Genomic DNA, 15,102 nt, shown 5'->3' with positions numbered 1-15,102 from the left:
GTCAAGGAACATATAGCAAGATCTCATGGACAAAACCAAAGTGGAAGGGTTGGCGGGGGGGGAGGGACAAGGGAGAGTGGTTGGGGGAATGCAGAGACAAATGTATTTGAAAAAAAATAAAAAATAAAACTCTACTTAAAGGCAAAAAAAAAACCCCAGCTTATACATGTCATGACCATTGAGCAAAATGATGATGATAATCAAAATATGCTCACCTGAAGAAAAATCTGTAACTTCCATTGATTTGCTGCCAATGTCCTCATCAAGAAATAATAAATCTAATTGACATGCAAAAAAACAAGAAAGAAAATAAAAACTTGGATGTATAAAGTGGGAAAACAATGAATCAGAATCTCTTGCTTAATGCTGCCAAGCAAGAATTTTCAGTCTATTAGATGTTACGCATTAAATATAAGGCCTTAGTGAAAAAAATAAAATAAAATAATTAGTTTTGTGTGCCATGAGATGAAAGATGTTGAAAATCATTGGTCTAATGAATATAATAAAACCAAATAAAGACAAGGGAACTGAGGTTGCATGCAAGATAGCGATTACAATGATGGACCATGGAAATTAACTGGGTAAGGCTGAATGATAGGACACTAAGGGAGATCAATGGGTTCCAGGTAGTGACAAATATAAAGATTGTTTGGGTCAAGGAAAACTAGAGAGCAGCATAGGTGGTTGGACAATGGGATGGTAGAAACTCTGGAAGATCTGCAGTTATTAATGAGGGCAAGTTCTAAGGTACTTCCATGGGCATTAAGTGGCAGAGTAGAGTGAAGGACAAGATCATTGGCAGAGAAGATCAAGACACTGAAAGGTCAAATATTTGAAAATAGAATCGCTGTGAATATTGAATCATTGAGGAGTATGAATGCAGTAAGAGTGGTGAAGGTTGCTGTGAGCTAGGAGCCAAAACCTTCCAGGAATGAGGGGAGAAAGCAGATGATAGGAGATTAGTGCAAAAGAAGTGGTAATGGGTGGTGTATTCTGACAGCATGTGATGTAAGGCTGGGGAGCTGAAGCTTCTATTCCCTTTTCATCAGACAAGTAGGATCTGGTGCTTCTTCCATTGCTCTGTTGAGAACAGCTTGAAGGGATGAAGACAGATCCTTGAGAGAATGGTACTGGATGTATTAAAAAAAAAGTGCAATAAGTGTTATGATCAAAGTAGATATTTCTTTCAATGGAGTCTTGGAAGAGAGACTAATGGAAAATAAGAAAACATACTCACATTTGGGACACTGTCCTTTCTCCACTAGTGAGGGTCAGAGCTGAGACTTGAATAAAAGGGACAAATGAAGTAAGACAGTGTCCAGGAAGCCTTGTATGAGCTAAGGCTGTCCAGGCTGAGTTACAGAGGTTTGCTGGACTGTGGGTCTCTATTTGTGAAATTATTGCACTAAGTAGACAATAGACTTCCACCTTTAGTGCCTTTACTCCATCATGAGTCATAGCTATGCATTTGCTGAAATTCTGCTACAAGCCTCTTCCTGCTTCTTTTCTACAGCATTTAATATTTGAAATTCCTTCACCCTCCATACAACTCTTTCCAACTCTGGCTTTAGAAACAACTGACTCTTGTCCCTACTAATATTTTTATTGTTATTAAATTTATTAGATAATGTTTGTTTAAAAATATTATATAAATTTCAGGTGTACAACATTTTAATACGACATCTGTATATTCGATTTGGTGTTCATCACCTGAAGTTTCATTTTCTTCCCATACCGTATACTTGACCTCTTTTACTCTCTTTGTCCTCTCCCCATTCTTTTTTCCCTCTGCTAACCTCCATTTGTTGTCTATATCTATGTGTATGTTCGGTGGTTGTTGTTATGTTGTTGCTTTTTGTATTATAACCCACATATGAGGGAAATCATACAATTCTTTTCCTTTTCTGTCTCCATTATTTCACTATGCTCACTTAGCATTCTATTATCAAGGTCCACCCAAGATGTTGAAAATGTCAATATTTCATCTTTTTGTAAGGGCTGAGTAGTATTCCATTATATACTTATACCAAATCTTCTTTATTCAATTGTCTGTCATGGGATATTTAGGTTGTTTCCATGTCTTGGCTATTCTAAATAATGCTGGAATGAACATAATGGTAGATATATTTTTACAAATAAGTGTTTTCAAATTTTTCAGGTAGATACTCAGTAGAGAGATTTCTGGGTCATATAGTAGCTCTCTTCTTACTTCCTTGAGAAACCTCCATACTGTTTTCCATAGCAGCTATACCAATTTACTTTCCCACCAGCAGCATACAACTGTTCTTTTTTTCTCCAGAACTCGTTATTTACTGTTTTATTGATAATAGCTATTCCAGCAGATGTAAGGAGATATCTCATGGTGGTTTTGACTTCCGTTTCCCTAGTAACTAGCTATATTGAACATTTTTTCATACATCTGTTGACCATCCATATGTCTTCCTTGGAAACATGTCTACCCAGGTCCTCTGCCTATTGTTTAATAAGATTGTGTTTTTGTTGTTGTTGTTGTTGCTGACTGGTGTGAGTTCTTTATATATTTTAGATATTGGCCCCTTATTAGAGGTATTGTTTGCAGATATCTTGTCCCCTTTAGCTGGTTAGCTTTTCGCTTTGTTGACAGTTTCTTTTGCTGTGTGCACAGATTTTTTAGTTTGAAATAGTTCCAATCATTTATTTTTCCTTTTACTTCCTTTGCCTTTGGGGTCAACTTCACAAAATCCCTCTGAGACCAAAGGCCATAAGTTTAATACCTATGTGTTTTTTTCTGTGTATTTTATTCTTTCAGGCCTTACATTTAAGTCTTTAATCCATTTTAGGTTTATTTTTGTATATAGTATAAGATATTAGTATAGTTTCTTTTTTGCATTCGGCTATCAAATTTTCCCAACACTATTTATTGAAGAGATTTTTCTTTATTTTATATTCTTGGCTCCTTTGTCAAAGATTAGTTGTCTGTTTGTAGGTGTGTACTTCTGAGTTTTTTATTCTTTTCCATTAAATTATGTGTCTGTTTTTCTGCTAATATCATGCTGTTTTGATTACTGTAGCTTTCAGTATAGCTTGAAGTTTAGGAGTGTAATACCTCTGGCTTTATTCTTTTTTTTACCAGGATTGCTTTAGCTATTAGGGGGTCTTTTGTGGTCCCAGGCCAATAAAAGGATATTTTGTTCTATTTCTATGAAAAATGTCATAGGGATTTTGCTAGAGATGGCATTAAATCTGCTGATTGCTTTAGGTAATATGGACATTTCAGCAACGTTGTTTCTTCCAATCCATGAACATGAACTATCTTTCCATTCCTTGGTGTCTTTTGCAGTTTCTTTCAAAAATGTCTTATAGTTTTCGGTGCACAGTTCTCTTCATCTCCTTTTTAAAAATTATTCCTAAGTATTTTATCATTATGGTTGTGGTTGTAAATGGTATTGCTTTATTCATTTCTATTTTTGATTAATATAGAGAAACACAACAATTTTTGCATATTGACTTTGTGTCCTTCAACTTTACAGTATTTGTTTATTGTGTCTAATAGTTTTTTGGTGGAGTCTTTAGGGTTTTCTATATATAGAATTATGTCATCTGAAAATAATAACAATTTATTTCTTCATTCCTAATTTGGATGCTTTTTATTTATTTTTTCTTGCCTCGGTACTCTGGCTAGGACTTTCAGTACTGTGGTAAATAACACTGGTGAGAGTGGGCACCCTGTCTCGTTCCTGATTTTAGAGGAAAGCTGTCAGTTTTTATACCATTGGGTATAATGTTAGCTGAGGGTTTGCCACATATGGCTTTTATTATGTTGAGGAACTTTCCCTCTATACTGATTTTATTAAGTGTTTTTTTAATCATAAATGGATGTCATATTTTACCAAATAGTTATATGATCATACAATTTTTATCTTTTATTTTGTTAATGTGGTGTATGTCACATTGACTGATTTGTGGGTATGGAATTATCCTTGTATCCCTGGAATGAACCCCACTTGTTCATGATGTATATGATCCTTTAAATATATAGTATTGTATTTGATTTGCAGTATTTTACTTAGAATTTTTCATCTGTGTTCATCAGAGATACCAGCCTGTAATTTTCTTGTGTGTGTGTGTGTGTTGTCCTTGCCTTGTTTTGGTATCAGGGTAACTTTACCCTCATAAAATGAGTTCACCACGATTTTCCCCTTTTCAGTTTTTCAGAAGAGGCTTAAAAAAACTGGTATTACATCTTCTTTGAATGTCTGGTAGAATTCACCAGTGAATCCGTCTCTTTCTGGACTTTTGTTTTTTTAATTACTATTTCAATTACCTTACTATTAGTCTATTAAGATTTTCCAATCCTTTATGATTCAGTCTAGCAAGGTTGTACACTTCTAAGCATTTGTTCATTTCTTTTAGGCTTTTGAATCAGGTGGTATATTTCTTTTATTAGTATTCCAATATAATCTTTTGTATTCTTTTGGTATCCACTGTAACTTCTGCTCTTTCATTTCTGATTTTCTGTAGTTGTACCTTTCCTGTTTTTTCCTTAGTGAGTCCAGACAGAGGTTTGTCAATTTTGTTTATCTTTTCGAAGAACCAGCACTTTGTGTCATTAATTTTTCCTATTGCCTTTTCATTTTCCATTTCATTTATTTCCACTCTAATTTTTTAGTATTTCCTTTCCTCTAAGTAATTTAGGTTTAATTTGTTGTTCTTTTTCTAGTTCGGTACAGTATAATGTTAAAACATTTATTTGGATTTTTAAAAATTTCTTGCATTAGGCTTGTAATGCTATAAACTTCCATGTTAATACCACTTTTTCTATATTCCCCAAATTTTAATTTGTCCTATTTTCATTTTCACTTATCTCTATGTATCTTTTGACTTCTTATTTCTTCTTTGATCCAAAAATTATTCAGTAGCGTGTTGTTTAACCTCCACATATTTGTGGTTTTTCCATATTCTTCTTGTAACAATTTCCAGTTTCATACCATTATGGTTGGAATATTTACTGAGTTCTATCTTTTTACATTTATTGAGACTAATTTTGTGCCCCAACATATGGTTTATCTTTGAGGATGTTCCATGTGCACTTGAGAATACACATTCTGTTGTTTTGGGATGGAAAGTTCTACTAATATCAATTAAGTCTATTCGGTCAAATGTGTCATGTAAGGTTAATATTTCCTTATTGACTTTCTGTCTGCATGACCTATCCATGGCTGTCAGGTCTCCTACTATTATATTAGTTTCTCCTTTTAGGTCTGTCAGTAATTTGCTTTACGTATTTCAGGGCTCCCATGTTGGGCACATATATAGCCATGTGTTATATCTTCTTGATAAATTATTCCCTTTATCATGATAAAATGTCCATTTTGTCTCTTTTCCTTTTTACCTTGAAATCTGTTTTGTCTGATATAAGGACTGCTATACCTGCTTTTCTCTAGATTTCATTGGCTTCAAAGAACATCAACCACACAGCTGTAAACCTGGTCTGTTAGCATGTATATTCTCATTCTCCATTTTAATTTAACAGATTAATACCATCTTTAGCAAAAATTGGAGGAACCACTCCAATTTTTACTCCCCTATGTCACTCAAAGCATTGACTGTACTTTTCCTTTGAATTTAGTCCCTAAAATGATCTTAAGGCCAGAGGACAGACATTAACTCCACATCAGAGGTCAGCTTGCAATGCCTCATTTGGGATGGTTTTCTCTGCAGGCACTTGGAGTTTATTCCTTTTAGAGACAAATCCCACTTTGCTTCCGAACAAAGCTTTTTGGAAAAGGTAGAACAACAGTGGTTAATGATTTACCTTCCCAGGGGTCCTCTCAGGCAAGGAAGGGCAGAATCATTCACACTAGGGGTCGGGAGTTCAGTGGCCAAACCATCAGACTTTGATGGGATTTAGTAGCAAACATTCGACCACGGAAATCTCAAGTATTGCCCCTAATAATGCCCGCATAATGCGCGATTAATGCCAAATTTGAGCAAGGTCCCTGGAACTACTGACAGTTTGGAGTCCAGAGGACGAAAGTGGAACCCTAGGGGCATGCTCGCCCCTAGGCGACCCACTGTCTAGGCTCTGGGTTTCTTTTTTTCACATCGACGTGCTTTATTCTATCCTGCGTTGAGGAAAAGACGCAGTGACGACTCTGCCATCTCGTTTACTTTCCAGAGCTGCCAACAGACCCGGGTGGATTAGGACCCACCAAAGGACACGTCCTGTTCCCTCCAGTGCTAGCAGGCCAACTCCCGAGCCCGGCCCCGCCTTCCTACTCTGGGAGGGGCCCCGCCCTGCCAGAGGACTCGTAGCAGTTCACGCCCACCTGCGGTTACTTAACACTTTGCGAGTCTAGCGATTGTTGCGTCTGGTACCTACACTCAAAAAGGTAAAAGCTCACTGTCCCTCAGCTTTCCCGGTGATCTCCCGGAAAATGTCGGCGTGTTGCGAGCTGCGCAGGGCACCTCGCCGCCGCCCCAAGAGTCCCTTTTTATCTTGGAGCTTCAAGATTCTTTTGATGGCCCTAGTGCTCCGGTTACCCACATCCTTTGGTAGGAATCTGGAGACGGTGTGCGCTCGGGAGGCGAATGTAGCGGGTCAGGGAGGGAGCAGACCGACCAGAGCCGAGGGCTGGGGGATTCGCTTGGTGGGTCGGGTAGGAGGCACGGAGCGTGGTCGCCCCCGGTGGTGAGAAGCTGGGGTAGAGGGCTTATCCACAGATGCTCAGGGTTGTGCTGTGGCGGATCCAGGACAGTGGGGTCCTGTACTGGTGAAAGTTGCTTGGTGGTCAGCACTGAGCCTTGTGGGCCACTGGGTGCTGCCGGGTTTTGCCAGGGGCGAAGGTGTGTCTCCAGCAAAAGCTTGCAGGTGTTTGGGGACTGAGTCATTTAGGATGGGAAGCCCTCAGCTGTGCTGAAGGTGGGGGCTTTAGTGCTCCGTGGGGATGTTGCTAGGGCCCGTGCTATGCCTGTGGAGAGGTTTGGCGCTGTGTTCCCTGGGCGGGGTGGGAGTGTCTGTGTCCGGCTTTGTTGGGCTGGGGGAAAGGAGGCCGAGTGTGTTACCTGGTGGTGTGGTTTACAGAAATGTCCAGGCAAGCGATATGGAGTGGGGGACAAGAAAGCTCACGGTAATCAAACCTAGTAAGAAATGAAAACCTAAGAAATGAACAATAAATATTGGTAATACGGTCACGCACATACACGCACGCAACACAGTTCATAAACTAAAAGATGAAGGCCATCCACTTTCAGGATAGTTACTGAGATTGAATGCATGAAACAAAGGATACTTGCACAATTTAATTACAGACATGCTGTTATGTGATTTCTTTCTTGATGGCTCCAGGAAATTCTAGAATGATGTTGTACATTTGTGTCAGAACAGAATTTTATAGACTTTCTAGCTCATGTTTGTTTTCCTATTTTGAGTGGGAATGTCTAGTTCAGGGTATTCAGTAATGTTAATAAAACACGCCTCTATGCATATCCTCTTTTTTTTAAAAAAATGCTGTTAATTACTGGGGCTTTTGGGTTGCTTTTTTGCTTTTGTCTTGGAAAACTGATTGAGGAAGATTCAGAAACCAAGGTCAGCATAGTGGAAATACTGAAAACATTTTGCCAGTAGGTCGATTTCAGGACATGATGGAAATGAAATGTTGGACTGTGTATATATAGAGAATCTTAGAATTTAGAATATGATACAAAATAAGAGTAAAATTTCACTTCTTTAGATTCTTGGCTGGTCTCACAATCTGAATACCAACTCAGGGAGTAGGGATCAAAACAGATCTTTCTTCTTAGGTCCTTAACCTTGTAGGAGAAGCCTCTGCATTCTTTTAGCTCTTTAGGACTTTACTTGATGTGTCTTCATCACATTATTTTACATAATTGTTCTAACACATTTGTTAGATTTTCAAGCACACACATAATTAAAAATAAGAGGAATTGCTGGAATAAAAATGATACTATGGAGAAAAAAAAACTACCAAAGTGAAATAGAAGTAAAAAATTTTAAAAGCATAGCAATATAGTAGCTTTCCTGTAAGGATATATTGGATTTATAGCCCAAACAGCTACCTCAGGGAGCTTCTGAGGGGATGGAAGATCTCCTTATCAGTGAAGGAAAATTATTATATTTAAAGTAATGTATAAGAAAGCAGGTTTTGTTCATGTTGGGCTATTCAAAGTAGTAAATTTTGACACTTAAATGGCAACTGTTCACTTATAAAATGTTAGATTCACTAATATGAAATGAATTCATATATTTTTGAAATATTTTAGTCCATGTTTATTTTGATCTGTGAAATCCATAAAATGTTTATTTATTAATCACCACTTAACCATAGCATTTCTTGAGCACTGGATAGAGTTTAGTAGAGTAAGAATGCATATGACCTCTGACCTCTAGGAATGTGCCTCCTGAGAGGAGACTGAGCCTAAAGCAACAAGTGATAAATTTGTTTCAAACTATGGAAGAGTAAGTAATCTGGGCAGAGTGCCATATACTATGGAAGATTTCTTAGAGGAGGAGTTTTGAAATAAATCTAGAAAAAATGATAAATATATGTATATATTTTGAAAATCATTGGATAAAAATATTTTTTATTCTTTGAAAAATGATAACTATATATATGCAAAACCTCAGACATTGATTTTTGTTTTATAAATTTACTGTTGAATAAAAATCCAGCTCATTCCCCAACAAACCAAAAGCTAATAGAATGTTACTTAAAGTGTGGCACATCATCCACTACTACCACCACTTGGGTAAAAGCAGGGAACAATTATTTTAAATCTTGCCAAGGAGTGTTCCATTTATTCTGTACTATCTACCTGCTACCAGGCCACAGTCCCTGGTTGGTCAGAGATTAAATATTTTATATTTATGTTCTTATTTTCTTATTCTTAGGTGACTGTGGTAAACCACCAGTGTTTGAATCTATGACGATAAAGGGTACCCCTAAATCTTCATATGCAGTTTGGGAGAAAGTATTTTATGATTGTAAACCAGGATACTTTTACAAATTATTTTTCCCCTATAACACCTTTTGTGAGCCAAATAATACATGGTTCCCTCTTGATGAAGCCTGCTCCAGTAAGTAAAGAAAGCCTTTCTTTTTGTATGTCTCTGTGTGTGCTCTAGTGTTTGGGTCTTTTTATACAATTTAGGGTCCATTTTCCACCATGGCAATGATGATTTTCTCATGTGAAACTAGGTTTTTAGATAGCAATGCAGTTTTTAGGATTTGACAGATCTCCCAGAAACTTTTCTGTAGGCAGTTGGTTGCCTGGGTAAATGTGAATTTTATGTTTTCCTTTATAATAGTTAACTCAAAAAAACAATATTGCATGAATTGAAAAGAACAGTGTAGAATTTTGATTTTGATTTAAATTTGTTTTAAAATTTGTATAAAACATTAAAAAATTTCATTTTAGAAAAATCATGTCCAACTCCGAAAGTCCCAAATGGAGGAGTAGTTGCCCCACAGATGGGCTTTGAATTTGATAAAGAAGCTCACTTTTATTGTGATGACCGGTAAGTTGCTCCTTAGGGAAAATAAGGTAAGCATTACCGATTCCGGATTGTTCTGCTTCTCTACTTAAGTATTTCCATAAAGTTGATTTTATTTTGCTTTCTGTGTGACAAGTTGTACTTGTAGCCAATCAACTCTTGGGCTTTTAATGGAAACTGGAAAGATATATATTTAATAGAAAGAAATTTAAATCAGAGGAAAGCCAAATTATATAACCCTTGATATATGTAATAATGAGCTTATTGTAAGCATCACAAATGTAGTAATCATGGTGACTTTATCCTTGACAACAAAGTGCACCCCACTGAAAAAGAGGCAGAGCAATTCTCAGAGTTGAAGGCGCGCTCACAGAAATGTTGTGTTGTTGAAGTCCTCTAATTCTTTATATGTCTTCTGTCTGTTCTATCTTTTATTATAAGTGGGGCATTGAAGTCTTTTAACTGTTATTGTAGAACTGGTTGTTATGTAGAAATGTGCATTTCTCCCTTCAATTGTTTGCTTCATATATTCTGATGTTTGTCATTAGGTGTCAGAATGCTTACAACTGTTCTGTTTTTTTATCTATACCTTTTTTTTAATAATATTTAAGATATCTTGTATTTGTTTCTTGTAACTGTTTTGATTTGAAATATGTTTTATCTGATATCAGTGTAGCCATACCTGCTCTTTTTTGGGATACTGTTTGCATGGAATATCTTTCATCATCCATTCACTTTCAACCTAATTTTGTCTTTAGATCTCAAGTGAGTCTTTTGTAGGCAACATATAGTAGGATCATGTGTTTTTTGTCCATTCTTCCAACCTCTTTCTTTGGATTAGAGAATCTGTCATTTAAATGTAAACTATTGGTGACAAGGAGGGACTTCTCTCTTTGTGCTATTTGCTTTCTATATGCCTGATAGCTTTTTTTTTTTTTTTTGTCCATTTCCTACATTGCTGTCTTCTTTTTTTTTTTAGTAATCTTTTTATAATGAAATGTTTAAATTCCTTTCTCATTTCCTTTTGTGTATATTCTTTGGCTATATTCTTTGTGGTAACCACAAGTTATCCTAAAGTTATATCCATCTACATTAGAATCTATACCAGCTTAACACATAAAAGCCTAACTCCTTTATAGCTTTACACCCACCCCATTTGGTTGTTGCCATCACAGAATTTCATCTTTATATATTGTGTGTCCCAAAGCATAAATTAATAGTTCTTTTAAATGCATTATTTCTTAACTTATATAAAAAAACAAGATTTGGAGTTAAGAAACAAAGTGACAGTAACACTTTACACTCATATTTTTCTTTAAATGTATTATCTCTTAAAATGTGAAGAAAACAGAAATTACAAACTATTGTTACAAGAATACAAGCTTTTATAATTGCCCATGTATTTATACTTAGTGAGATGTTTATTTCTCTTTTTGGGTTAAGGTTACTTTCTTGTGTCTTTTTATTTGACATTGGAAGTCTCCCTTGAGAATTTCTTGCAGAGAAGTTCTAGTGGCCTAGACTTCCTCAGCTTTTGATTACCAGGGACTGTCTTAAATTCCCCTGCACTTTTGAGGACAGTTTTGCTGAATAGAGTATTTTTGGTTTAAAGATTTTTTTTTTCTTTTCACACTTTTAGTATAGCAGCCCACCATCTTCTGGGTTCCAAAGTTTCTGATGATCTGCTTATTATCTTATTGAGGATCCCTTGTATGTGATGATTCGTTTTTCTCTTCCTAGTACCAAGATTCCCTCTGTCTTTGGTTTTTGAAAGTTTGATTGCAGTAGTCCTTAGGTACCCACAAGAGATTAGTATCCCCCTGTGGATACCAATCCAAGTCTCATATATAAGAGGGTATAATATTTGCATATAACCTATGGATATTCTCCTGAATACTTTAAATCATCTCTAGATTACTTACAATACTTAATATACAATGTAAATTCTATGTAAATAGTTGTTATACTATATTGTTTATGGGATAATGACAAGAAAAAATCTGTACTTCTTTTTTAAAGAATATTTTGAATTCTTGGTTGGTTAAATCCATATATGTGCAAGAGTTCTTATGTCTTCATGTGGGTCACTTTGAAATCATTTTACCTGGAGATCATTGAGTTCTTGGGTGTTTATATTTATGTCTTTTATCAGATGTGGGAAGTTGCCAGCTATGATTTTTTTAATATATTATTTTCACCCATTGCTGCCTTTCTTCTCATTTTGGGATTCCCACAACGCGTATGTTGGTCCACTTGATGGTGTCTCAGAGGTACCTTAAGCTCTGTTATGTTTTCTTCACTCTGTTTCTTTCTGTTCTTCAGACAGAATAAATGTCATTGTCCTAACTTGGTGTGTGCTGATTCTTTTTTCTTCTTGCTCAAATCTGCTTTTAATCCTTCTAGTGAATTTTTCATAGCAAATTTTTGAGGTCCAGAATTTCTTTTCACTTTTTTTTAGGTTTTATATCATCTTACTGATATTTCAATTTTATTCTCACATCATTTTCTTGACTTTCTCCACTTCATTTAGTTCTTTAAGCATCTTTAAGAGAGTTATTTTGAAGTCCTTGTCTAGTAAATTTGCCATCCTGCCTATCAGGGACAGTTTCTATTGTTGTTGTTTTTTTAATGGACCATACATTTCTCTCTGTTTGCATGCCTTGTGATTTTCTTTTTGTGGAATACTGCATATTAAAATTAATAATGTGGTAATTCTAGAAATCAGATTCTTCACCATCCTTAGACCTTACTGTTTTGGTTTTTGGGTTTTTTTTTGTTATTGTTTTTGTATGTTTGATTGTAGGGTATCTCTGTGCTAAGGATCAGCCTCAGATGTAAACTGAAAGTCTACTCAGGTTGTTTCAGAGCCTTTCCCTGGGCACATGAACTCAATTTCTAATATTCCATATATATGCCCTTGTTTTTGAATATCCTCCTTTTTAATGTCTGGCTCCTGAGAGAGAAAAAGCAAAATATGAAGTGGAGAGGAAAGGGTGCAGGATCTGTAAATTCTCTGAAAATAATTTCAGCTGGGAAGGAAAGAGCATACTATAGAGGGAGGAGATGCTGCAACAATGGCTACCCATCTTTTTGTCCATTTCTTTGTGATCAGAACCAGTAATCAGAGCGCAGATCCCTGGTATTTGTAGGACAGGACCTTTTTTGCCCACTAGCTACTATAAGCTACTTCAAGAACACATACACAGCTGTCTGACATGTTATCAGTGATCGAGGGTGTGTAGCTATTTTCCAAAGATCTGAAATTCATTGAAATTACATTTACTTGTCAGAGTCTTCCCAAGGGAGTTTGAAGCCTTTAGTGGACTCCAGAGTTCCAAATAGTTACATCAATCATACTCTGCCATTGAAATTGTTGTCTAGTTGGGTAGACAGAGTCCTAGTGCTTCCTACTCAGCCATCTTGTCAGAATTCTCTCTTAAAACACTAAAATATGGTGGGAAATGAGTGAGCTTTGACAGAAAAGCCTACTAAAACTATGTACAAGCACTTTCTCTATTTTTTATAATTTGATCAATTAAAAAAATGGAACATCCATTTAATAGTTTTAGAGAGTGAGACTGCTAAAACATTTTGAAGGATATCAAACATTTAAGACATAGATTCCTCTCAAAAAAAATGGTAGCCTTACTGAGAAACAGAATATATATACAGAGAAATGTCAAAGCAAAATAGCAAATGAGAAGTATCAAATAGTCATGGATATTGTAGTGAGAAATGAGAAGGAGCGAGTACTATGAATTTAAATCATCAAAGATTTTTTGTTTGTTTGTTTTGTCCAATAAATACCCAAATAGTATGCTTGAGCTATTCCTAGAAACATATTCTGATGCAAAGAATACATGCAGCTCTGACCAGGTGGCTCGGTTGGATGGAGCATTGTCCCATACTCCAAAAGGCGGTGCGTTTGATCCCATCAGGGCACATACCTGGGTTGCAAGTTTGATCTCCAGTCAGAGCATGTACAGGAGGCAAGCAATTGGTGTTTCTCCAAACGATGTTCTTCTCTCTCTCTCTCCCTCCCCGCACCTCTCTCTGTCTCCCCCTCTCTTTCCCTCCCTCTCTCTATCTCTAAAATCAATAAACATATCCTTCGATGAAGATTATTTCTAAAAAAGAATCCACGCATACCTCATTTCATTGTGCTTTGCTTTATTGCACTTCACATATATTGCATTTTATTAACATCAAGACATAACCCTCCACCAGCAAAAGAGTTACAACTCAGCTGAAGGTTCAAATGATGATTAACATTTTTAGCAATAAAGTATTTTTAATTAAGATATGCTTATTGTTTCTTTAAATGTAATGCTATTGTACACCTAGACTGCAGTACAGTGCAAATGTAATTTTATATGCACTGGTAAACCAAAAAATTTGTATGACTTGATTTATTGTGATACTTGTTTTATTGTGGTGGTCTGGAAATGAACCTGTGATATATCTGAGGTATGCTTGTATTAATAAGGGCTAAAACTTACCTAGCATTCACTATGTATCAGATACTAACTCATCTAATACTGAAAAAAACCTCATGAGTTATATACTATTATCCCATTTTCATAGATGAGGAAGGTGAAAAAGAGCAACATTAGGGACTTGCCCAACACCAGCAACATGTCCGTTGTGGAGATGGGACTTGAATCCAGTCAGGCAAACTCTAGGGCCTGATCGCTCTACTGAATTGTTGTCCTGATTGAGTAGAATGGAAGGAGCAAAGGCATAGGAATTAATGTGCAGGGTGTCCAAATTTTTGGCATCTCTGGGCTGCACTGGAAAAAGAAGAGTTGTCTTGGGCCATACATTAAATGCATTGTGACATATGATCACACACACACACATACACACATATACAAATATCATAATGTTTTAAGTAAATTTATGATTTTGTGTTGTGCCACATTCATAGCCTCCTGGGCTGAGGGTTGGACACCCCTATGTGTGGCTTCTAGAGAGAACAGAGACCAGACTGACAGGCATGACAGAGTTACTTAGATGTCTTTGTTCTTGGCCAATGTGTGTTCAAATGCGGAAACTGTTTAATTAAATACCAGATTTGGTCAACACTTTCATTATATTATGTCATTTAAGAAAATTTCTCCTCAGGTTATTAAGTGCAGAAAAACAACTATGAAATTTTCCTCTTTATTGTGTACATCTTGTTAACCGGTAATGAAACAGTAACCTTTCTTTTTTAAATTTAGTTATTACTTAAAAGGAGAAGAAATTCTAACTTGTAAACTTTCTGGAGACCAGGTGCATTGGGACTATGATATCCCAAAATGTGAAAGTAAGTAAATTTTCACTTTAGAATTTAGACCAACAATTCTCAATCTTTTGGCCTTTGAGGCCCATTTATGCAGATTTTTTAAAAACTAAAGTATAGTTGACATACAATATTATATTAGTTTCAGGTGTACAACATAGTATATTCAATATTTATATGCCTTACAGTATAATCACTACAATAAGTCTAGTAACTATTTGTCACCATACAAATGTATTACATTATTATTGATTATATTTCCTGTGTTATACATTATATCCTGGTGACTTACTTATTTTATAACTGAAAGTTTATACCTCTTATT

The 15,102-nt window shown here is 36.0% G+C and overlaps 2 protein-coding genes across 2 annotated transcripts in view; both read left to right on the top strand.

The window, feature by feature from the left end:
• LOC129062055 (complement receptor type 2-like) overlaps positions 1–6,294 on the top strand; it is a 32,970-nt gene extending 26,676 nt beyond the window's left edge. Inside the window, 1 exon segment of the mRNA XM_054562827.1 lies at positions 6,158–6,294. Coding sequence (XP_054418802.1) covers positions 6,158–6,294 — 137 coding nt within the window.
• A 55-nt stretch (positions 6,295–6,349) lies between these two features.
• The window catches only part of LOC129062054 (membrane cofactor protein-like), a 43,347-nt gene continuing 34,594 nt past the window's right edge, over positions 6,350–15,102 (top strand). Inside the window, exons 1-4 of the mRNA XM_054562826.1 lie at positions 6,350–6,534; positions 8,891–9,076; positions 9,418–9,517; positions 14,716–14,801. Coding sequence (XP_054418801.1) covers positions 6,417–6,534; positions 8,891–9,076; positions 9,418–9,517; positions 14,716–14,801 — 490 coding nt within the window. The 5' untranslated portion in view covers positions 6,350–6,416. The remainder of the gene's footprint in view (positions 6,535–8,890; positions 9,077–9,417; positions 9,518–14,715; positions 14,802–15,102) is intronic.

Source organism: Pteronotus mesoamericanus, unplaced genomic scaffold (assembly GCF_021234165.1).
Source record: "Pteronotus mesoamericanus isolate MK-2021 breed Mesoamerican mustached bat unplaced genomic scaffold, CSHL_Meso_final scaffold_705, whole genome shotgun sequence".
Classification (NCBI taxonomy): domain Eukaryota; kingdom Metazoa; phylum Chordata; class Mammalia; order Chiroptera; family Mormoopidae; genus Pteronotus; species Pteronotus mesoamericanus.
The sequence above is the reverse complement of the archived record's forward strand: the minus strand, read 5'-3'. Positions and strand labels throughout refer to the sequence as shown.